Source organism: Diabrotica undecimpunctata, chromosome 8, assembly GCF_040954645.1.
Source record: "Diabrotica undecimpunctata isolate CICGRU chromosome 8, icDiaUnde3, whole genome shotgun sequence".
Lineage (NCBI taxonomy): Eukaryota > Metazoa > Arthropoda > Insecta > Coleoptera > Chrysomelidae > Diabrotica > Diabrotica undecimpunctata.
The window spans coordinates 63736095-63762766 of NC_092810.1; the positions used below are offsets into that span (position 1 = coordinate 63736095).

At 32.7% G+C, this 26672-nt stretch overlaps 2 protein-coding genes across 2 annotated transcripts in view; one reads left to right on the top strand and one right to left on the bottom strand.

The window, feature by feature from the left end:
- The window catches only part of LOC140447633 (uncharacterized), a 453196-nt gene that overhangs the window by 232988 nt on the left and 193536 nt on the right, over positions 1–26672 (bottom strand). The gene's annotated exons all lie outside the window — the stretch shown is intronic.
- Positions 1–26672, top strand: part of LOC140447632 (cytochrome P450 4d2-like) — a 73393-nt gene that overhangs the window by 1959 nt on the left and 44762 nt on the right. The window contains exons 2-4 of the mRNA XM_072540391.1: positions 9911–10108; positions 18699–18893; positions 26156–26529. Coding sequence (XP_072396492.1) covers positions 9911–10108; positions 18699–18893; positions 26156–26529 — 767 coding nt within the window. The remainder of the gene's footprint in view (positions 1–9910; positions 10109–18698; positions 18894–26155; positions 26530–26672) is intronic.

Consider the following 26672-nt stretch of genomic DNA (forward strand, 5'->3'; position numbering starts at 1 on the left):
GTTTATTTAGGTATTTGTTTGATTTGGATATTAAAAAAAAATAATTTTCGAGGCTATTTTGTCATTTATCCATGTGTTTTTATTGCTTTGTGACAATTAATCACGGAAGTGATAAACAATTAGGACTTTTGTACGGAAATGATACCTCTTCTTTTTAAAAATACTTTTTGGTTTGATATGTACGGCTTCGTTAAATGTAGTATTTTGTTTTTTAACTGAAGGTGTAATTAAATTTAAAACATATCTGAACTAAAACATAAAACTGAATCCTATTCATTCTAAAATATCCATAATATTTTTCATTGTCATCAATTAATTCTTTGTATAAAGTCCAGTATTCGCCTTCCTTCTTCCTTTTTTTTAGCATTGGATGTACTTCAAACCTTCTTTTTACTACAGTTTTTCTTTCTTCATCGTTAAGTAGAAGGGCAATTGCACATAATTTTTGTCGAGAAAAGTGAGATCATATCTTCACCGAACCAAACTGAAACGTTCTATGTATGAAAATGTGAATGCGCAGTCCGATTGCTAAAGTGGAAATGCTACGTGCCGGAAACTATACGTGCACGATAATATGCCGCGACCTTAAGGCAAGTCACAACTGAATAGAATTATGAAACTGGTTTAAATTTTGTTAAGAGAATATTGTCGCTAGTAAATACTTAAATCTGAATTCAAGTTTTACAAGGTTGAATTACAGGTAACTATTTAAAAGTGTAATCGTATTTAAAAAAAAATATAGTTTCTTATAGGCAGAAGGAAAGAAACCCAAGAAAGTCTTGAGTCTTAAAGCCAAAATATAGCAGATTTGTGACAAAAAATAAATATTCGTTTTATGTCCCAATATTTAGTTGCTAACAAAAGAAAGATTTAGTGATTAACTAATTACACAGTATTACATTAAAAAGCATCATAAGAAAAAATAAACTACCAACCATCTGAAATATGCATATATTTTAGTTTGTCCCAAGATACAATTTAAAGCACGTATTAAATGTTGGTTGTTAAAAGCATTTTCTCTGCAGCATATTCGATACATGCTCAATTGAGTTCAACTCTGTGGATTGTGCTGGCCAAGGAAGAAGAATTTTTCATTGTTTGAGCTACACAAAGACAAGCGTTATTATACACCAGAAGAAACTTTGCACAAAATCTGCTTCACGCTAACACTAATATCAAACCATATTATAGTGGTATCAATAAGATAATTAAGGATTTCATCAGTTGCTTTAAGGCGTGCAATTGGTCCAAGTTCTAGCCAAATTTCAAGTCTTCTTGAATCTGTGGCCTCCAACAAAAGTGACAGTCGAACACGAACATGATTTAATATATTATGGGCTAACTGAAATTCAAATAATAATTCGTTAGTAACAAGATATCTGTTTTGGCTAGTCAAAAAAAGCTACAAAACTGTCTTGAATCGAGTCTGTCTTGTTATTCTTTCTCCGCCTTAATATCTTCCTCTGTACAATGTTAGTTTCACGGCATCGTTGCTCGTTGTAACATTTTTAATGTATGTGCAATGTAAAGAATTCTGGTGTATAATGGTATATTTTATTAAAAATATATTTAAAAATTTATCCAAAACGATTACAATTCTTCAAAACGTTTTCGGTCCACTCGGACCATCATCACTGAAACTTCTTCTTCTTTTTATGTAAACATGACTATCTGTTTTTCAATGGGTCTCCAGTAGTTTGTCGTCCCCATTTTCATAACTAGCATTTAATTTTCTACTTTCCAAATTAAATACCCATTAACATTCCCTAAAAACTCGTTGCATTTTATCATATTTTTCCATATACACTTCAACTTTTTTCCACATCCAGTAATTTAAACCAGTATACTCTGTCACAATTCATTCATTCATTCATTTATATGATCACTTCAAATTCATCTTATTTCTATCGTTTGTAACTCCATTTTCAGCCTCCACTTTTCCCACATCTTTCAAGATATTCTTGAATAGTCTTTCATTTTTCATTTCATATCCATAGTGTTCTGATTTTTCAATAATTCAATATCTCAATTATTCAATTTCATCATTAATTCACAATTATATCTCTGTATTCCCAATTCAGAAATTATTTTACTTAGTCCACATAAGATAATAAATAGAAATTTAAAAAATACATTTTGGCCTAATTTTGTTTTATGTTCTTGCATTTGTGCATAAATTGCAAATACTCTTAATATAATTCTCCACTGGTACATTCATATGTGTTTGAACACATTAACTCCATTCAGCTATTCCATACTTCACTAACAGAAACCCTTATTTTTCCAAACCTACCCATACAGACACTGAAAACTTTTTCTTTCCATACATGCATTTTAGCCACATATATTGATACTTGAAACATCACACATCACCTTCCATGGCACTGCAATTTACCTAAACATTTAGGCTCACACAACTAGCTGGACTTTCTGATGTTTCCCGATCACATCTTTTTTTTTTTCGTCTTTATAGAGGGGGGTCTGGAATATTAAAAAATGACATCTCAGTCCAGGATGCCGCCTGACTGACCTTAGTGCACTGTACGGATATAGCTGTGTATGTTAGTTCAACCTGATTTATTTTTAATCATTCTCTTAATCATTTCTTCACACCTGTCTCTCTCTTTATTCTGTTTCTTTCCACTATCCATCTGCTGCAGTCTAACATCGCATGTGTCAGAGTGTCCGAGTATCCACAGTATAGGCATTCATCTGCGCCAGCCTTTCAGAACCTAGAGAGGTAGCCCCTTAAACACTTGTGTCCTGTGAGCACCTGCGTCAGGAAATAATCCAGTCGCCTGTGTCCACAGTCCACCCAATCTCTTATGTTCGGCATCAGCATTTTTGTCCACTGTGCCACATCCTCCGTGTTGTTCCATTCTTCTTGCCATCTTTTAATTGATCTTTCCCTCTCCTGTCTTCTCTCGGCCACAGTAAGGTTTCGGCCACTTCTCTCATAGAACTCTTTTCTTTTCACCGCCAAAACATGCAACGGAACACATCCAGTGATGGTCCACAAGGCTGCCGCAGACACAGTAATGTAGCGCACACCACTCGCAACAGACTTGTTCTGTCCACTTGTGTCATGAGCTTCATATAGGCCGTTATCTCCACCGCCTCGCTCCAGACTAGTGCCGCGTAGAGGACGATCGACTGTACAACACCGTGTAAGATCCTCCTCCTTTCGGATTTGGGTCCCCCAATGTTGGGCATCACCCTCCCCAACGCAGCCGCACTATTCGCAGTCTTCCGGACCACTTCTCGCACGTGCTACTCCCTTTTCCCATTCTGATGCAATGTCACTCCTAGGTACTTTACTTGTTACCCCGGCCGTCACATGCACGATCGTGCCCTTTTCCACCATAATCCTTCTCTCGGATAGATACTCCGCCACCACATACATCAGGTAACCAGAACATTTTCTCTCATCCATTGCCTATATTACCTCGTTCCACTGCAGCGTATTGAATGCATTCTTAACATCAAACAACAGCAGGGCCGCCCAGCGATGTTCATCCCCTCTGTTGCGCAATGCTTCGAGTACACTCATGATTGCGTCAATCGTGCTTTTCCCTTTACAAAAACCAAATTGCCTCCGAGATAAACCACCTGACCTCTCAATCATGTCGTCTATGCGTACTCGCAGCATCCTTTCATACAGCTTACCGATGTATGGAAGATCACATGTTTCTATTATCACATTACTCGATCACATCTAATTGTGTCCTTAACCTATTAATGTTAATTGTTCTGCTAATCAAAGTTAATAATTTTCCATATCTTAATTTTCATTTTCACTAAAATTAATGTATCAATCTACAACCAACATAGTTGAAACAATATGTCATACACTGATATACAGGTTCATACATAATTAATTTGTTTTTATTTGACATTGACATTCATGTTTTTCATAACGTTCCTTTTTATATTCCTTTTCTCATATAGAAAAGTATTTAATTTAATATACTTTACTACACTCCTTTTAAATCACCTAATACTTTCAATAATAACAACTTCAAATATAACAAAAAATATCATGTAGCGGAACTTTGCATTTACTCAATCACCTTTTTCCCTTCTATCATCGGTATGCAAACCTAATTATTATTTATATGTAATGGTTTATCTCATTATCATATTATCACACGCCACATTTTCAACTAAGCTAGTAATTTCAGTGCTCAAAAGCAAGATCCTGCAATAATTTCATTCAAGCAAGTAGCTTGACTTTTTTGACTTGTTTTCACCATTAAATTTAATTTAATTTATCTTATTAACTCAATTTTCACTCACTTTAATTTTAATAGTTCATCAATACAATAATATTACGCATTATACCATCGAGTTAGAATCTATGGAGAAGGCATCACGTGACTAAAAACGACCTCACTTCGGCCATATTGTTTTGCCACTTTTGACAGATCGTATATGTTTATTTACGTTTTTTGTTTTTCGAATATTTTTAGTTTTACAATACTTTTATGGAAACTGTAATAATATATTGTGATAGTGCATAATAATGATTTCTTGTTCTCAACGTAGTTGCAGTGGCAGAAGCAATGTTAATAAAAAATCTTCAGGAATAACGTTCTACAGGTTAGTATACAAATATGTAAACAAAGTAATGGCCCGTACTTCAGAGAATAAATTAATAGTATTTGACTGTATTAATTTATCTTTATGTATAATATATCGTGTTTTGAGTGTTTACCGCGGGATAAATAAATCATAGTTTATTAAAAATGTATTGCACTTTTTTAGATTATAATTAAATATTCTGAATAACTAGTCATATTTTTATAGTAGATTTAATATTATTGAGTCCGGCCATGATCCCAACGCCATATTGATATCACAGTTCGCCACGCCTACCTACGCCGTTTTTAGTACATACGTTAATATGCTCATAACTTCTCCATAGATTCTAACTCGATGCATTATACCCATATTGGGCTATTATTTGAGTGGTCGCCAAAAATCCACTTTTCACTGTCTTGAGGAACTGTCAATTTTTAATAAATTTTACTTCCTCTCTGACCTAGTCAGTTGGCTGGCATTAACCGTTGGACAAAGTCGTCCGCCTTTCGAGCAGGGAAGATGTAGGTTCCCTTCATGTGAAAGCTTATAGTAAAATCGACCTCATGTCATATTATTGTTACAATTAACCAGGGTTGTCTTGTAATTAAAAGGTTTTTACACCTGTTTTCGTAGCTAGTTTCAACTACTTTTTAAAATGTAAGTATTTTCCATATTTTGGTAAATAGTTAAAATTTTACCTATGTTTGTATCAGTTAAAGTGGAAATACACTTCCAGGTTTCACTGATAATGGTTTGACTGGACAGAAAACGTTTTGAAGAATTATAATCCTTTTGGATACATATTTAAATATATTTTTAATAGAATATACCATTATACACCAGAAGTCTTCTCTTAAGTGTTTTTAAGGTATAGTATACAACCAGCCACTGACATTTCCCCCTTATACGTTAAAATATTATGTTAAAATCATTTTCTAAAAGAAAAGACTTATTCATTTTTTATAGACTATCCCTTTGTCGATTAAGTTTGGTCATTAAGAATCAAATCAGCATCTTCAAGGAAGTTAATTTCAAAAAGGTCTACTAATTTTTACCCTAACTTTTAACGTTCTTGCTGTTTATGTAAAATTTTACAATAAAAAAAAAATTAAAAAAGAACTACCGACTGAGAGTACACCTTTACTGTATCTACCAAATAGAAAGTAAATCGAAAAACACTACTAGAGATATACGTACCGTTAGCATAAAAATCTTTTAAAATTCTTAGTCTTCTGAGGAAACATGTAGAATTGACTATACCAAGTTTAAAAACAATGTTTTATGTTATTATTATTATTAAACAAGCATTTACATCAAGTAACCACCAATTCCATTAATCATATATTAGGATATGTAATTAACGGAATCATGAGAAACCCACAATAGTAATAATATCTCATATAAAATGTCCTGCGTGATAAGAAGACAAATTACAATAAGCAAATTACAATCGTAACCGTAGGGAAATTCCTGTCTTAAAGAGGGTATAAAGTTTTTGAAAGTTTGCTAAGATTGAAAGAACCTTGCACATTATTTCATGGCCAATATTTTCTATAGGAAATTAATGTATGATACCCAGTTAAGTGATACTTACGTACATGACAATCATATTATTCATGTTGGTAACAAGATAGCATGACAGGAGGTGACAGGGACAGATTATAAGATTAGACAAGGTTGTTAGGTTAGGTTACTGGCATGTGAAGTTAATATACTTGTTGCTTATACAATTACTCAATATAGTATTTGTTTTATTTATAACACGTTCCATCAGGCTTATACAATTAATGCGTTGAACATATAGAATTTGAAAATGTTAATAAGTGGAAATAACAGTAGTTATCGATAGCTTTTAATATCTTAATATTTTTTTTGTCACTACCAATACCTTCTTTATGTGCCTTGTTACGTTTACTTGACGTTGGTACTTATTCTGCAGAAAATTTCTCGCTATTGCCTAAGCTTAAAAATTTCTTTTCTACCAGCTTCTCTTCAGTCTTCTACCTTGGTCTTTAATATTAGTTGTAAGATACTATACTGGTTATCTCAAAGAAGGTGACCTAGATAGGAAATTTTTCGACATTTTAGTTTTGTTGAAAGTTTCCGAATAGTTTTTTATGTGAATACACATCTTATTTCTGGCACATGCATTGGTTGGTCCTCTTTTTTTTAACTGCTCAATATGCACCTCCGTTCATCATAGCTGATCTACGGTAGTTTTACAGAATGTTCTTTTCAGTTCCATTGGAATCATTCTGTCACACAACACACCACACGCTTCTTTCCACTCCCTATCTCACAATCTCACGCCCTAACTGTACTGCATGCATCTCCATCTATTTCCCCATTACTCTGCAATATCGATCCTAGGCACTTAAAAATATTACTTTTCCCAATGATTTCACCATCCAAAGGTATCATTTTATATGTAGTCATTCCACCTACAAATCTGCATTCCAAATACTCTGATTTTTTTCTTATCGAGTTTTAAACCTTTTTTCTCAAGGACTTGTCTTCTCTATTCCAGCTTATGTTCTACACTTTTTTTAGTATTTGCTGCTAATTATCAGTTTCTTCCATACCTGCCCCGATACTAGTTGTTATTTCCTCATGTTCCCCACAATGTTCACATTGAACTCCTTTCTTATTGAGAGCCCACCACAGAACCTCTCAAAGAACTTTATCATATGCTTTCTGGAAATCAATGAGTACCATTTGAACGTTTGTTTTTTATTCCAGTATTTTTCCATTAGCTGTCTTATAATGAAAATTGCATCTACTGTTGATCTGCCTTGCATAGATCCAAACTCATTTTTGGATAATTCTTTTTCTTAACGTATCCATCTATCAATTTAGTGTCTCTCATATTTTTATTATGTGACTAAGTAGTTTTATGGCTATGTAGTTTGCGCATTCTTATAAATCTCCTTTGTTTTTGACAACATGTACTAATATACTGCTTCTCCATTCATCTTGCATTTGTCCTACTTTCATAATTCTATTAAATAAACCTGTTAGCCGACTTATTCTACGTAGCTACGTTATATAGCTACTTTTCTAGTCTAGATTTCAGTGCCGTACAAAAGTGCTGACTATATGAAATATTTACCATCCTCCGTCGTAGCTTCAGATTGATTTTATTTTATTTTATTCTATGACTGATTCATTTAGGTTAGGTTAGACTAGGTTTAACATGAGTGGGCACTTACCACCGTTCCATTTGACCTAAGAGCTGTATTGTGGCTCATCCGTAGGTTAAAGTTGTTCATTCAGCATAGCTTTTTTAATGGAGTCTATTATGGTCTTAGGTGACCTTTCTACAAAGTCTTAGGACTCGAGTGGATAATGCTTAAATTAATTGAGCCTTATCCTACCTAACCCTGCAATTTGCATTTCGCACTTTCTGTTAGTCAAATTTTGTTCACGTATCCCTTGAGGCGACAGTGTCCTGTCAGGAGACCTACGATAATTCGCAGGTCATTCCTATTCATATCTAGTATGATATATGTAAATCTTTGACTTTCTTCTTCGGAGGTTCATATATAAAAGCCTGCTATGCCAATGAAAGATTCTAGATCTATGAATATTTCTTTTGCAAGCAGGTCTGCTTTTTCGTTTCCTTTAATACCAGTATGTCCAGGCACCCAGAGTATACTTACTTTGCTACTTTTTCTGATTCGGATATAAGATTTTGCAGACAGTTAAAAACCAACTTGGATTCAATATGTTTCGATTCCACTGCCTTTAATGCCTCTTGACTATAAGATATAGTTTTTATAGATCTATTCCTGCAGTTCCTCTTTATTCCTTCCTGCAGGCACAACTCTTATTATCAACATCATCATCATCATTAATTTCTTCCAGTTTTGTCTTGAGCTCCCTGCAGCCAATTCCTAGTGATTCTTTTGATGTGTAGGTGGTCTACCTCTGCTTCTTCTGTCGGCTCGTGGTCTCCATACTGTAATTTTTTTGGTACACCACCTGTCATTAATTCTGGCCACATGGCCTACCCAGTTCCACTTCAGCCATGCTATGCGCTCTATGACATATGTGACGCTTGTCCTTTTTCCTATTTCTTCGTTTCTAACCGTGTCTCTGAGAGTCAGTCCAGGTAGCGAGTATATCTGTATAGCATAAATTTCCCCTTGGAAGATAGTATAATGATTACCTAGACTAAGCCTTGGTTTTACTTTGATTTCATTATCGGGGTTCATTTGCCCCGTGATATAACTTTCTAAATATTTAAAAGCAATTAGTCTTTCATTTGGTTGTCCATAGAGGGGTAAGTTTCCAGTTTAATTATCGCATAAAATTACAATCTCATCTGCATACCTGGTATTACGGATAAGTTCCCCATTAATTATTTGCCACATGATTGGTCTTCTAGATATTCCTTAAATATTTTTTATATATAATGCCCGGTTTATACTATCGACTCAGTCTCCTAGTCGTAGATCTATCTTTGCCATTGCCTTTTGGACTCCATCAAGCAATGTTGTTTTCGGCCTTCCTCATTTTTTTTTTCGCTCGGGTGGCTGCCATTCCAATATTATCTTCGGTAGGCGATAGTCGGTCATTCTCTGTACATACCCGCACCAAATACGGTAGTTTTGGTGTATTACCTATATGATTTTCGATGTTATCTCCATGATTTGTCTCATTCTTTCATTGGTTACGTGTATCATTCCAGATATAGCTACTGATCTGCGCCAAAAATCCATTTCCAGAACAATTACCCTAGATATATGAAGGTTGTCATACCTTCCAATCAATATCCCCAATTATTAGTCTAAGTATCTGGTTATTTTCCTAAGGTGTACATAGATTTTGTTTTCTGTAACTTTTGTCTCCATAGATGCTGTTGGTGTACCCTTTAGGACCCCTGTGATTCCAAGACAAGCAAGTCTTTAAAACTTGCTTAGTTTGGAGATGGCACACCTTTAAATTTTTAATTCATTTTTGTCTTTAACTTCTTTTTTGGTAGGTATTTCTTCATTCTCATTTTAATTTATTTTTTCTTTACAATCATGAAATGATTGTATTTGTAGGTATTCATAGCAGAAAGACGTAAAAGAAAAAAAATATAAAAATTAAGGTCACTAATTAAAAAGAATGGTGGAAAACAAAAAAAAAGTTTGTTACTCAAAAATAGTTTTGAATTTCCCAGTTAAAAACAATATAAAAAATTTTGGTAACCGTTATTTAAAGCTAAATTATGAAAAAATATAATAAGAATGCTGTACTAAACTAGTAACTATTTAATTTTAACAAACCTATTATAAGATTTTTATTTGCCAATAAAAAAGTTAATTTGTATAATCATTTTTAGCTTTGTTACAAAGCTTTATGGACCTGCAGCAAAAATATGGAAATTTCTATAAATTATGGATGGGACCCAGGTTACACTTGGTGATATACAAGCCAGAATATTTAGAGAAAATCATGACTTCAAATATTCATTTAGATAAAACCACCGGTTATGATTTATTTAAACCATGGTTAGGGGACGGATTATTAACAAGTACTGGTAAGTATTCGTTCTTCTGGTTTTATTAATTTAGTTTACCAATAAAAGTTTTGTTTTTAATTTTAGTCACATAGTATATTTTTCATTGACATCTAATTTACAATCCACAAGCAATTTTGATATCTTTGTAGCTTATAACTAAACACATCAAAAAAGATATTGCCTTTCATTATCTCTGCATGTAACGCAAATCAGGACCTGCAGCAGTGACAAATGGAAGAAAAACAGGTTCTAAGATATGAACAATATCTTGACATTGATTTACAATGTATTCCACAAAATCCGGAGAAGTTTTATGATGAAAAATTATTCCAGCCGTCATCATAACTTGTAGACCACTATACGAACCAACACCCTATACATGCACTCTGAGTCTCTTTTGTCGACTAGATCCTCTAAAACGCTCACTCTTCTTGAATCAGGGCAAAACCTAGTTTCATCTGTGAATAACACAGAACTCCATTCCAGTAAGCACTAAAGCACACGCTGTTGTTACCACCTTAATCTAAGTCTACGATTTCCATAACGTAATATGGGAACCCTTAATGGATGTCTGACGTCAAGGTCAGCTTCATGTAATATAATACTCAAAAGTTTGGTCCCATAAAGTGATGTTGTGGGTATTTTGTAAGGCCCCACAGAGTTCATGTGTAGTTATATGCTAAAAGTTTGGTCCCATAAAGTGATTTTGTGGGTATTTTGTAGGGCCTCACAGAGTTCATGTGCAGTTATATGCACATTACGAATTAATCCTACCTACCGATCCTGTCTAGGAGTAGTTGCACGACCTCCATGTCTTTCAGCGGCATTACCAAATTGTTCATACTGGCGCCATAATCGCGAAAACACGCCCCAAGTTAAGTCAAAATGCCGTGCAACATCAGCTACTTGAAGACCAGCCTCAATCATATTATATGTGTTAAATGCCGACGGTCCATGTCTGTCGTTGCGTTTAATAATCTTGTTTTAGTAAAAAATTTTAAAGTAAATAGATAGTTCAATCGTCAGAGATTTGACCCCTAAAAATCATACGAATAAGCTGAATTTTGCCAAGAATATAAATGTTGGAACTACAAAAAAATGCAAAAAGTTTACCACTTTTACCCCTAGGCTTCCCCCTAAAACACCCCTCGTAGAGGGGGAAAACTAAAAAAATCGATTTACCAAGAACCTGTACGTCGTAGAAAAAAATATTGAAATAAAAAATGTAGCTGAGATGATTTTAAACAAAAATGTTAACCAGCACTTTCTCTGTGGAATGAACCGTTCTCTCAAAAACAACGATTGAAGCGACTGGCGAAAATGTGTATCAAGTGGATGTTGAAAATTCGATATCTTTTGATGAGTGTCCTATCGACAAAAATCAAAATGCGTTTTAAAAGCGAAGAGTGCAGTTTTTTGTGCAATTTTTGTATTTTGTTGCAAATAAAGTCAGTTTTTATAAAACTGTTCAATAAATAAACGTTGCGCGATGTTTGTCATTTTTTACAATTCTTGTGAGATCAATAAAATTTATCACTTTAATGACCGGTCATACTGAAATTTCGATTACTAAAGACAAATCTTCAATACCTATATCATGAAATTTGAATTTTGAGTTATGGCAACAAATATAGGACATTTGAAATAATATCACTAAAAAAAGCAAAATTTAAACTTTTACATTACAAACGATCGCACGTCACGAGAAATACCTCTAAAAGGATGGTTTTAAGTGAAAATTTGTAGCAGAAATTAGTAGTTTTAAATAACGTATTAGGGTAATAAAAAAAGATCAGTTTTAAATGTTTTAGATCGTTTGTAAAGTAAAAGTTTAAATTTAGCGTTTTTTACACGTATTTCAAATGCCCCAGATTTTCTGCCAAAACTCAAAACTAAAATTTCATGTTATAAGTTTTAAAGATTAGGCTCTAGTTATCAAAACTCCACATTGGACGATTAATAAAAGCGATACATTGTATTGATCTCATGAGAATCATAAAAAAATCTCGCCACGTGTATTTATTTAACGCCTTTATAAAAACTTAGTTTATTTGCGTCAAAATATAAAAATTGTGTACAAAAGCTGCACTGTCTATCGGACACTCGGATCAAAAGATATTGAATTTTTACCGTCGAGCTGATACAAATTTTATTGAACATTGATTTCGCGTGCGTAACTGACATTAAAAATTGACGATCGCTTCAAGCGTTGTTTCTGAGAGAACGGTTCATTCTACGCAAAAAGTGCTATTAAATATTTTTGTTCAAAATTATCTTAGCTACATTTTTTATTTGAAATATTTTTTTCTATGTCGTATAGATTTTTGGTTTGATTTTTTCCGTTTCCCTCCTCTACTAGGAGGTTTTAGGAGAAAGCCCGAGAGTGGTAAGTGGTAAACTTTTTTGGATCTTTTTGGTATCCTAAAATTGCCATTCTCAGCAAAATTTTGTTTATTTGTATGATTTTTAGAGGTTCGGTAGAATATCTCGTCTCTGACGACTGGAATAATAGACCATCTTTAAAATTTGAAGTACATTTTGTTTGCAATTTGTAGCAATTAATAATATGAATTGTCAATATATTAATTGAATGAATAAAACAGTCAATTGATATATTAATTTTCATTTCATATCTTCATCTGTACAAAACAAGTTTTTAAATCGAATGGTGTTTATTAAAAAAACGGGTGTGGCAGTCCAGTGGGAACTGGACTATCCAAAATTTATTTGCTTCTTCAGGATATGCTAAAATATGGTATCAGTAAATACAATGAAATTAGAATTAAATAACATTGTATAAAACTAGTATAAAAACTTACAACATAAGGTTAATCCATTAAATTTTTAAATTGACAAACCATTAAAACTTAACTTATTAAAATTATATAGTTATGTAAGTACAATATTTTAATTTTATTTAATTTTGTATAAATTCATTATGACATTGATTATTATATTGATGTTTGATTTATGTCAGAAAGACACTCGTTTCTGTTTATTATATTTTTTGTTGTTGATAAGTAGTTCTTGATTGTTATTACGGTTACGTAGAAAGTTAGAAAGTGGCGCCAAATATAAATATTTAAATTTTTTGAAATTATAGTATTTAAAGTCTGAAAATCTAATATTAGAAAATTATAGTATTAATTTTCGTAAGACAGAATGTAATTATAGATATTGCTTAGTTTATCAATATCATTTTTTTCATTAACGCATTGATATTTATTTATGCATACCATTTCTAAGAATTCTATTTTATTTAATTGGTTTTCACGTCTTAATATATTAGTTTCATTGAAATTAAATAAATGATTTTCAATAATAGATCATGCAATTAAATAAAAGAGAATTCTTAGAAATGGTATGCATAAATAAATAGCAATGCGTTAATAAAAAAACTGATATTGATAAACTAAGCAATATCTATAATTACATTCTATCTTACGAAAATTAATACTATAATTTTCTAATATTAGATTTTCTGACTTTAAATACTATAATTTCAAAAAATTTAAATATTCATATTTGGCGCCACTTTGTACGTAACCATAATAACAATCAAGAGCTAGTTATCAACAATAAAAAATATAATAAACAGAGACGAGTGTCTTTCTGACATAAATCAAACATCAATTTAAATGTCATAATAAATTTATACAAAATTAAATAAAATTAAAATATTGTACTTACTGTATAACTATATAATTTTAATAAGTTAAGTTTTAATGTTTTGTCAATTTAAAAATTTAATGGATTAACCTCATGTTGTAAGTTTTTATACTAGTTTTATACAATGTTATTTAATTCTAATTTCATTGTATTTACTGATAGCATATTTTAGCATATCCTGAAGAAGCAAATAAATTTTGCAAAAGCTTGATTATTAAAGAACAAAGAGTTTCACTTTCTTGCCCTATTAATAACTGCATCCTCAAAATAAAACTTTATTTTACATAACGTGTCAGTCAATAATACCTAACTACTTTACATACTTTACATATATATATATATATATATATATATATATATATATATATATATAATATATATATAATATTAAATACAAAAGGAACATTTTTATATTCGAGAGAGGAAGATAGAGAAAATATATCTTCTGTCTCTCTCTTACTCATTATCTTACATATGTAATGATTTCACAGATTCAGTCCCCTACAAATTTCCAACGTGGAGCGCGCGTATAGAAGTATAACTTTAAAAAAGTGTTTAGGTTATTGAAAAAAGTGTAATAATAGTGATGTTCTATAATTTAGAAAAAAATTCGATCTTAATTTCGTACAAATATTTACTAAATACACCCGCGATCATAAAATCCGGGTCACCTTGAAAATCACCGATATTTCATTTTTAACGAGCTTTATCGTAAATAATAATAACACAAATACAAACTAATGCATGTTTCTGGGAATTGTTGTCGGCTTAGCGGTTTCCTTTGCAACAAAGAATTTCAATAGTGCCGATTTCGCGGCAAAGCGCACACTTCCCAAAATGAACGGTACCTGTAACTGCCGCTTGTTTTAAAGGTCTCATTTGTCCTTCGACTTTCTGTTCAAACGCAACGAACAAACGTTTATTATTACCACCATTAGTGTTTATTAGTGCCATTATTAGTGTTTATTATTGTTTATTTTTTGCCAAAAATACCCTTGACTGTTGATGAAACATCACAAATTGTTGCACTTGTGAAAGACGGTAACACTCAACGGCAAGTCGCAAGAACTGTTGGCGTAAGCCTTTCTACGGTTCAACGAGTGTTTCAACGCTTTCAGGAGAAGGATTTGCTGTCCAGACGACCTGGCTCTGGACGAAGAAGAATAACCACGGTACAAGATGACCGTTTTCTTGTGTTTCAGGCTTTATGAAACCGGACCTTAACTGCGATTATGCATCGAAATCGTCTACAGGAAGTACGAAATCGCAATGTTAGCGTTGCAACCGTCAGGAAAAGATTTCGTTCTTTTGAACTATCTTCTCGGGTAATAGCTACAGGACCGCCACTTTGCCTGGCGCATCGAGTTGCACGACTAGCTTTTGCTCGACAATACGCGCATTGGGAATTAACAATTGGAGCAAAGAGTTATTCTCAGATGAATCCCATTTCTGCCTAACTGGATCCGGTGGACGTGTAAGAGTTTGGAGGAGAACCGGTGAATGATTTTCACAAGCTTGCATTGCTCCAAGAATGCCATTTGGTGGAGGCTCGGTGATGGCTTGGGGAGGTGTATCTTCCGACTTCCGCACAGAATTACCCTTCATCGAAAATGGGTCCTTAACTGCACGAAGGGACATTACGGAGATTCTGGAAGAACAAGTTATGCATACCATGGCAAGGCTTGCAGAAAACGTCGTTTTTATGCAGAACAACGCGCTAACGCACGTTGCCACAATCAGTATGCAATACTTGGAAGACGTTGGAATTACGAGGTTACCCAGGCCCGCTAGGCCTCCGGACCTGAATCCCATCGAACATATCTGGGACGATTTGAAAAAACGTATTCAACCCCTAACATCTCTTCCTACCAACGGACAGGAGCGTAAGGATCTGTTAGTGAGAGAGTGGAATAACATACCGCAACATGTAATCCGGAGAAAAATTGAGAGTATGCCCCGTCGTCTGCAAGAGGTCATTAGAGCAAGTGGAGACAATACACGATATTAGTCATTGAAATTTCACTGACATTTTACCACGTTCTATATTTTCCATTTTTTTCGTATGCCTGTTTTATCAACAATTTGGTTAGTTTTCTGCTTTTTCAATAAAATCAATAAAAAACCGTTCTTTTTTTCTTTCAAAACAAACATTAATGACGAATAAAAAATACGTTAGCCTAAAAAAAAGGTTATTACTGCACCAGAGGCAAAAATATTCCAGAAACTTGAAATTTTCAAGGTGACCCGGATTTTATGATCGCGAGTGTATAATATAAAGTGATTCAGTTTGGAATATTTTAAGCACTAGTGTAGATCAGAGACAGTTTTTTTATATCCCACTTGACACATATTGTAAAAATGATTTCTGTGTTGGTGGTTTATTATTGTTTATTTATTTATTTCAGTATATGTATTATTGGTGTATATTAGGTAAGCAACCCGCAAGCTAGCATGTCAAATACACATCCTGCGATTTTTTACTATGATTGGAACCATGAAAAAAACAGGAAATACAGCAGCACTTTTTGTCTCAGAAAAGAAGGCCTGTGAAATTTTCGTTGTTTGGATAAAAAAAAATGTAAGATCGGTTTCCTATGCACCGAAAATGAATAAAACGGTGGTAGTGATTTCAACTGTAAACTTGATATCATCCTAAAATATAACCTCAGCAAAGTTTACGTTGCTAGTGTTGACAAAATGTGGGCGCCTAGGTACTCTGTATTAAGAAGAGCAAGAAGATGGCCGTTGGTAATTCATGAACATTGCGGGCATAAATGGATAACTGCTCTATAAGTCATGTCGATGCAGCTTGCAAGCACCGAAGAGCATTTTTTTAGGACTAATAAACCCATACCTCTCTAAACGCGCCAGCATACCTGTCACTGCCAACTGATATTAAATGTTTTTTAACAAAATACAAAAGACCAACAGAAGGCAAATGAGGAGATACCTGCACAGATACGAGTGAAGTGTTTCATTTTCTGTAAGAAAAAAAAAAAGAATCACAGTCATCTGAGGTTTTCATTTCAAGAAATTTTTAACTTGAGTTCTTAATTTATTCAAGAATTTGTAGTTTTTTCGAGAACTGTATTATTTCTAACAATAAAACACAATGAAAACTTTGTTTTCAAAACTTCCACATTTATTATGAAATATTAACACTACAGCTGATTCGGCTGATTGCCTTTCTCATGTGATCTATTTTTGGCATGCGTTTATACTTTATAGTCTTTAATGAAATAGGCTGAGGAGGGGAGAACTGTTGGTCTCAAGTTGGTCATTCAGAATTATATCTGTGATAAATGTGAAGAACTTGAATCTTTTTTCTATTATTGAAAGCCCTTTTATGTTCTGCTATTCGTTTATTAAAATTTTTACCAGTTTGACCGATGTAAGTTTTTGGGGAGTCGCCACATTTAAGTTTGTATACACCACTATGCAAGTGCTTTGTATTTCGGCTCTTGTTATTTTTAATATATTTGCCTAAGTTGTTATTTGTTCTAAAAGCTGGTGTTATTCGTTTCTTTTTTATGTGATTGGCTATTTTGTTGATATTTTGCCTGTATATGTAATCGAGCAGAATATACTGGGTTTTTTCTCTGGTGATAGAAATACTGATTTCAGGCCTTTCTTGTGTAGTTGTTAATTTAAAATTATATTAATTGTTTGTTCGTTGTATCCATTGTTTACTGCTATTTGCTTAATGATATTTAATTCTGTCTCAAAGTTGTGTTTTGATATCGGAATTTTTGTTAATCTATGTAACATACTTCAAGTTATACTGGAAGGAAAAGTACAGGGCAAAAGATCCGTAGGAAGACGCCAGAACTCGTGGCTGAAAGACCTGAGGAGATGGTTCGACCGCTCATCCGCAGAGATCTTTCGCGCAGCAGTTTCCAGAACTACAATTGCCATTTGGATCGCCAACCTTCGAAAGGAGACGGCGCAATGAGAAGAAGAAGATGTAACATACTATGATAGGCTGCCAGTTTATGTTGTGTGGGATAGGATGATGAATTGTGTATTGTCGTGTCAGTATGGGTAGGTTTATGAAATATGGAGAAGTCATGTTTGTTTTTAAGGCTGATAATTTTTAAATCTAAAAAATTTATGGATTGATTTTGTTCTGTTTCTATTGTAAATTCAATATGACTATGAAGTAAATTAATATACGATAAAAATTGGTCGAGTTGCCTGTTAGTTAAGTTGCACCAATATAAAAATTGTTTGAATATGGGATGTTTTGAAATCTTTGTCTATGAGTGAAATAGACATCTTTGATGTCTATTTCATTAAAGACTATAAAATGTAAACGCATGCCAAAAATAGATCACTTGAGAAAGGCAATAAGCCGAAACGGCTGTAGTTTTATAATAAATGTTGTGGAAGTTTTGAAAACAAAGTTTTCAGTGTTTTATTGTTACATAAAATGAATTTCCATCAAGTAACGGTCGAATCCATCAACTGTATTATTTTTTATATTTCATCAGAATAGCATACAAAATCAAGACACCATGTTTTTTTATCTCTATACATTATTTTATGCACTTAATCTCACATTAATAGATATGTTTTGTTCACATTGAATATCGCATCATTTGACAATTAAAACTCGTTCGTTTTTATTGGTGTTAAGAGATGTTACAAAAATTAAATTGTTGAGCATCAGAAGAATAATGACAGAAAAAACAGATTTTTGTAGCATCATCCCACTAGGAAACGATTCTTAGCACCTGACGAAGTAGTTGATGCATTGTTAACGCCTATTCTGGACTTCGAAATTGGTTAAAAGATATGATAAAGTTTATTCACCTTTTCGAAAAGCATTTTGAAAGGCAGTACTCTACAATAAAACTTTGTTCTTAATAAGAACAATTTGTTAAACAATTTTTGTATTATATTATATTTTGTAATAATAAATATATTTTTTTCTTTCTAGGACAAAAGTGGAAGATAAGAAGGAAAATGATAACTCCAACTTTTCATTTCAAAATCCTCGAAGAATTTGTTAAGGTTTTTAACAAATCGTTTACTATTATGACAGAAATCATGGAACAAAAAGTTAAACAAAATTTAAATGAATCCGTGGAAATTACTGAATATATTAATTTGGCCTCACTGGATGCTATTTGTGGTAATTATTTTAAATATTTATTAATATTGTTTTTGTCAACCCCCAAAAAGATTAACATGACCCATAAACACGTTGGCAACCGGGGAAATTTATTTAGAAAAGTTGTGCCGATTTTTATTACGAAAATTTTGCTAACACATTTACCCGGTTGCCAAAGAGTTATCCGTTTATCGAAAACTAAGGGACTTTTTGAGGATTCGCGGACCGAGTATAATGATTAAGTCACAAAAATGTCATAAAAATTATGAATGGGTCTGTTAGTTGAGTTACCCAAAAATATTTAAATATAAAAAACTTTATGGCTTTAAAAATTTTGTTGACAGGATACTTTCGACGAATACTGTAGAGCTTCTAGAATAGTGGAAGTGAAAATATATCATCAATATTCTGCAGTGAGCCCTAAGAAGGTAACAATAGGTAGGAAATAAAAATATTGAATATTAAATACAAAAAATGGAGAAGCCTCTAAACTAGGTTTGCTAATATTGTTCCGTGTTTTCATTCAAAGTAAAGATAAATATTTTATTCTTAATTTTGCATCCAATTACGTCTTCTTCTTCATGGCTCCATATACCAGTCCATTATATTGCGGAAGAGCCATTTAAATAGCACATTTAGGTTTCCTCTCAAGTAACGAACACTAACATATCAAAAAAGAAAACACCATGGTTTAGAGAGGAAGTGAAGACAAAATGTGAAGAAAAGAAGAAAGCCGTTTTCAAATCAGAACAGAAGAAACAGAACAGGCATATAACCAGGAACCACTATAATCAAATCAGAAATGAAACGAATACTTTAGTTGGACAGATAAAGAGGGAACACTGGCAGAGCTTCTCAAAACAGATGGAACACGACTTCTACGGAACACAAAAAGAAATATAGAGATTGATCAGAAAGGACAAAGAAAAGAGATGAACGAACTAATAAAAACGAAACACATTCAGAAGGAAACATGGGTGTACTACTTTCGATTCCTATTTGCTAAAGGTGACGATATTGAACCACCAACACCAGAGGTGACGAGAAACGAAGAAATAAATATTGAGGAGGAAGAGCTAAAGGAAGCATTAAGGAAATTTAAAAATAGAAAATCACCAGGAGAAGATAGAATACCGAACGAATTTCTAAAGTATGGAGGACCAGATCTGATCAAAAACTATTAAAACTAATCCAAAAAATAATAGAACAAAGCAGAATTCCTCAAGAATGGAGATCAAGCATCGTAATACCTATCTTCAAAAAGGGAGACAAATCGGTCCCGGAAAATTACAGAAAAATTAATTAGTTAAACACAACATTAAAATTAACAACCAAAGTAATGAAAAATAAACTGAATGCAATTATAACACTAGCAGAAGAACAAGGTTTTAGGTAGGGAATATCATGCACCGACGCTATATTTATAATGAGGCAAGTGCAAGAGAAATTATTAGAATACAACAAACCGGCATATCTATGTCTCGTGGATCTTAAGAAGGCATTTGACCGGGTCAAATTAAAGGACGTTATCCACTTATTCTACGCAAGAGAGATACCTCTAGGAATAATAAAAATGATCGAAAATATCTACCAAAACAACACAATAAAAGTAAAAGTAGAAGAACTAACCGACCCTATTGAAGCTGGCAATGGGATAAGGCAGGGAGATTACCTGAGTCCTCTATATTTCAATCTGATTATGGATGAAATAATAAAAATAAGTAAGAACTAAACGAGAATAACAAATGGAAGAAAAATAACTTAAAATAATCTGCTATGCAGACGACGCAATACTACTCTCCCAAACTGAAGATGATTTACAACGTATGCTGCACCAATTTAATATAACCGCCAGAAAATTTAACATGTTAATTTCCCCAAAAAAGACATGCATGTTTACAACAACAAATTTACTACAACAACAAATTTACTAAGATGTAAATTGAAGCTGATAGGTCAGATAATAGAACAAGTGAGGGAGTTTAAATATCTAGGCATCACATTATCTAGCTAAGGAAAACTCGAAACAGAAGTGGAAGATCAAATGAATAGAGCAAACAGAGTTGCAGGCTGCCTTAATTGGGGTTCTGTTGTGTTGCGGATTGGGGTATATATGATGAGAGTATTAGATGGGAGGTATATGGGGTTCGACAAGGCCTCGAGCAGGTTATGAAAGCCGCGATGCATATGAGTAAAATTGGGACTGTCACCGAAATAGTCACCGACCTGTTTTCACAAGGACGGTGGCATCGTGTGCGGAGAGACGTCGAGGCTAAGCGTGGGATTTCTTTTATTTTGGATAAACTGGCTTTGACGATGAGTTCCCTTAGGGCTCCCGGTCTAGATGGTGGCGGTTGAGCTTGAGGCCTGTCTCCGAGACAATATGGTTTCTGCGACTGTAAAAGTACAGTGTATGATGTGACCGATGTGCTTCGGGCGGCACGGGGAATTGGGTCTGACAACTTACTGGAGGCACATTGAAAAACAGACAGAGTCATTTCTACATAAAAAGAGGAAGAAGAAGAAGAATGTTTCATTTTAACATCTTTAAGCTATTCAACTTTGTTCATAAATCAGTCCGTAATATTCGTAGCTCGAGTCTATATCTTTTTTATAGTCCAAAAGCAGATAAGTACAAAATAAAGTTATATGCAATATTAATTGATTTCAAACAGGCATACGATAAAATTAATAGGAAAAAATTGTTTTAAGCAATGAGCCAGCTGAATATCCCAAGTAAGCGAACAAAGCTAACCTTAAGCAGAACCAAAACTGAAGTTATGTAGAATAAGTTAACATTAGAGACATTCCAATTTAAAAGAGGTTTAAGGCAAGGAAACCCACTATCAACAACGGTTTTCAATTTACTTTTGACAATGATAAAAAGAAACAATCACCTCTTCCATAAAAGTTGAATTTATTTCTGGATAACGATCATAACGTAAAAAAATGTTTTTTAACCGTTTTCTTGTATAAACTCAGTTTTTATTAAATATATTGATAAAAGAAAAATAGAGAAATTATTTTGAAGCTTATATTTTTTGCAACAGGAATTTAATTAAAATAAGTGTGTTAAATGTATGTTCCAAGCTAATTTTAAAAGAAATTTAATGGTTCGGTGATCGTTTGTTGAACTTTGGTATACAAAAGTGTTTTTTTGTATTTAATGTTAAAGGACAATATATAACATAAAAAATTCGTAAAAATTGAATCTAATTCATTTTTTAATTTAATTCAAATTAATTATTTGTACGGTGCATTGAAATCTGTACTACCATTAGGTAACTTTTATATTTTTGGAACATGGGCAATAAGCATAGGTAAATTTTTTAAGTAATTATAGTATAATAAAACAAAAGTGTCAAATCTTGCATGACCCCTCTTCTTCGTGTGACAAGATAACTTCTATTTTTGCAATAACAAATACATCATCCGACATCTGATAAAATTTTTTAAATATTGATCTCAAAAATACATATAACTTTGTTGTCAAAATGTACGCAAGTTATGCGAGAAAGGCTTTTAATACCTAAGAGCCTGTCCATTTTGTCAAAAACATCAAAAATAAACAGTAATAACTTCAATTTTGTTACAAACTAAAAACTGTAAATTTTAAAAGTGGTACAACCCAGTAATTTAGATCATTACCAAATTAGTGTAATTATTGGAAGTGACGCTTGCCGAAACTATCTTAAGTATTAAGGTTTTTAATGAACGCTGACTGGCCAATAGACACGTACTACTTTAAATCTCTTATTGATCTATGTTTGAAACTGGCAGTTTTTTTAATTAGCAGCGGGCAGTTAGAATACTTTTATTCGAAAACAAAGAAATTTTTGTTAAGAAAGGTTGTCGTTAATCCATCTTAGAACATTAAGATGCAGCTTACGATTTTGAAGTGGATCAGAAAAGACTTTTAAAACTATTGGAGAAAAAAAAAACAAAATAAAAATGGTTCCAACCAGCCGATGACCCAGAAAGACGAATGAAATTTTGCGAAACTATTACTAATAATATTGTAAAGAATCTTGGTTGTCTTAACATGTTGTTTTTTGTGACAAAATTCACATTTTTTTAATAGTGACGTTCATGGGCAAAATTTTACGTAGTGTTCTGATGAAAATCGCTCTCAGGAATTTTATATACAGGGTGTAACAAAAAGGTAGGTCATAAATTAAATCACGTATTATGGGTCCAAAAATAGTTTGATTGAACCTAACTTACCTTAGTACAAATGCTTATAAAAAAAGTTGCAGCCCTTTGAAGTTACAAAATGAAAATCGATTTTTTCCAATATATCGAAAACTGTTAGAGATTTTATATTAAAAATGGACATGTGGCTTTCTTATTGCAAGAATATCTTTAAAAAAATAACAGTAAAATTTGTACACCCCTTAAAAATTGTATGGGGATTTTGTTCTCTTAAACTCCCCAAGTATTTGTATACGTTTAAATAAATTAATATTGTGGTACCATTAGCTTAACACAATGTTTTTAAAACTTTTTTGCTTCTTAGTACTTTTTCGATAAGCCAGTTTTTATTGAGATGGGGCTACTTTTTTATTATGTTTTAAAAATTATCTAGTCGGTTGTATAACACTTGTTGCTATGGTTACTATGTATTAAATAGTAGCATCAACAATACATTGTCAGTGATAAAAATATTCCAATTATTGTGCATTAAGATTATTAAAAAAACTAAATTTTCTACTATAATGGTGTACACGTTTTCAGAAATAGCAGATGTGCATTTAATTCTGGATAAATTTGAGCAGGCTAATTTAGGGCTTTAGATAATTATTGTTAATTTGGTAAATACAGGTGAATGTCAATGGAATAGTGAATAGGCGCTATGCAGAACAATATCTTAATCGAAATACATCAGGCAGACGATTATTTCTTTCCAATTATCGTCATTTACGAGAGACAGGCAAATTGCGACCGCAACTTGTTGGTAATAATGGTCGACCAAAAGGAGATACAAACGATGAAGAGATTTTGGAAGTAATTGAAGAAATGACTGGAAGCAGTACAAGAGCAGTAGCGGCTCAATTGGATGTCTCTCACATGATGATTTGAAGAAGATTAAAGGAACAGCAGTTTCATCCTTACCGCTTAACAGCCGTTCAATCATTACTGGATGATTATCCTAAAAGAATGGGGTTTTGTGATTGGTTTTTAACGGAAAAACACAAAAAATGTCAATTTTATTAATCATGTTTTGCTTACCGACGAAGCTACCTTTAACAGAAATGGCATTACGAACCATCATAACACGCACATCTGGGCCGAAGGAAACCCCAAAAAAGTCTCACATCAATAAAGAAATTTTAAAGTCACTGGAATTGTGGATAATAACCTAATAGGGCCAGTATTTCTTTCAAACAATTTAAAAGGTGAAAATTATTTTCACTTTCTACAAAACGTGTTACCAGGGTACTTAGACGAGATAATCTCGCAGTCAGGAAAAATATGTGGTTTTTACGGGATGGCGCTCCAGCGCATTATCATAATGAAATAAAAAAATATCTTTTCGATCAGTATCCTGGACGTTGGATTGGAGGGGGCCCTGATGCGCCTATTTCTTGGCCGCCCAGAGGTGCAGATCTTAACCCAATTGACTTTTGCTTCTGGGGTTTTATGAAAGGGTACGTATATTCCGTACCAATTATGAACGAACAATAACTAAGGAATATAATCATGAAAGCTGAAAATCGATTTCGTCGGATGCCCATGATTTTCCATAATATTCGATTTTCCTTTTTAAAAAGGCATCGAATGTGTATTCAAGAAAATGGAGGTCATTTTGAACATTTGTAAAATCCACCACATATTTGTAAATGGTTAAGTAAGATTACAGAGGCCTGGTAATAATATGAAAATTTATTTATATTTTACATTTTGTTAGGTACTCAGAAATTTTGAAACCCATTAAAAAAGAAGCTGCATCTAGATAAAAACTGGCTTATTGAAAAAGTACTAGGAGGCAAAAAAGTTTTAAAAATATTATGTTTAACTAATGGTACGACAATAAAAATTTAATGAAAAATTTGGGGGGTTTAAGGAATAAAATTTTTATGGGGTGTACAAATATATCTGTTATCTCTAAAAATTGATTTTCATTTTCTAACTTCAAAAGGCTTTAACTTTTTATGTCGACATTTGTACTAAGGTAGGTTAGGTTCAATCGAAATATTTTTGGTCCCAGAATACGCGATTTAATGTACGACTTACCTTTTTGTTACAACCTGTATATTTACAAGTTTATCTAAGGACCGGCGAAATGGATTAGGCAACATCAGAGTGGCCACTAGGATCAGTGATTTCGTTAGATTTATTTATTATTAGATTTATAGGATACAATCCAAAGTGTATTTCAATCAGGTAAGTTAACCACGCACGCCAAAAAGTTACCTCAGAATAACTACCGTAGTATTGATGCGGAATGAGAAGAGAACTAAGAAATAAAGTTATTGAATTCCAATTTAAAGCCACAGATCCATTTTGAATTTGATACTGACGAAATAACTAAGCAATTCAGATATAAATGAGTATTGTAGGCCGATAATTCATCTAGTTTTTAATTTAGCTACTCTTTAAATTTTTAGCTGTAACAATTTAAAATTTAATATTTGCCTTACTACATACAAAATACATTTTTGAGATCAGTATTTCAAAAGCATATTGTTATTTAACTATGTAGTTGGGATGAAAGGCAGGCAGGATTCATGCAATAAACTTGTATGTCATAGAAAAGGATCCTAATATTAATGTAGCTGGACTCGAAAAAGTTAATAGAGATTAACATTTATTTTATACGGTTTATACCTTCGTTCGATAGAGAGAACTAAAACAGTGTATCTGAAAATAAATAATGAGTACATATGAAATTTTTGAGCATTCTGTACAATTAACCGATTTTAAACATTGCCTAAAAACATGAAACCGTTGGCTTTTCTACATGGGACATTATTTAATTATTTAAATTTCGTTGAGCAATTAGTGATCATAAATTTTCTAAAAGAGCATAGAGTTGAGTAACTATATTAAAAAAGAAATAAAAATAAAATAAGTAGTATTATTTAGGAGTATCCAATCAAAATTAATATTAAATATTAATTTATTAAAATTAATTTATTTATTCATATTAAAATTAATATTAAATTTAATCTTAAAAATTCGTATTAAATATTAATGGAACAATTGCAAAGAGTAAGCGTATTTCACGCGACGTGAAATTAGTTGCCTTTTTACTAATTCTTATTTAAGCTTTTGTATTTTAGAAACGGCCTTTGGTACATGCCTAAATGTTCAACATAACGGAAACCGAGAATACGTAAAAGCTCTAGGAAGATTTTTAGAAATATTCGTATTCAGGTTTTTTTCCGCATGGTTACGTAATCCGGTATTATTCAGATTTACGTCACTTTATAAAGAGCATACCGAAAATTTAAAAATTCTTCATACGTTTACGAACAACATAATTAAAGCACGAAAAGAGGAATATAAAACTCAGAAATTCGATAAAAAACACAACTCAGATGATGGTATCAAGAAACGAGTAGCTTTGCTAGATATGTTATTACAAGCGAAAGAAAATGGAGAAGATATACCTGACGAAGACATCAGAGCAGAAGTTGATACGTTCATGTTTGAGGTAAGAAGCAAAATATTATTTTAATAAAATGCTACAATTATCTTTTTTGACTGTATGTCACTTATTAAATTTTTTCTTTTTGTTGGTTTATCTCCTTGTTGATACTTGGTAGACATGGCTTTCTTACTGACACTAACTGAAAC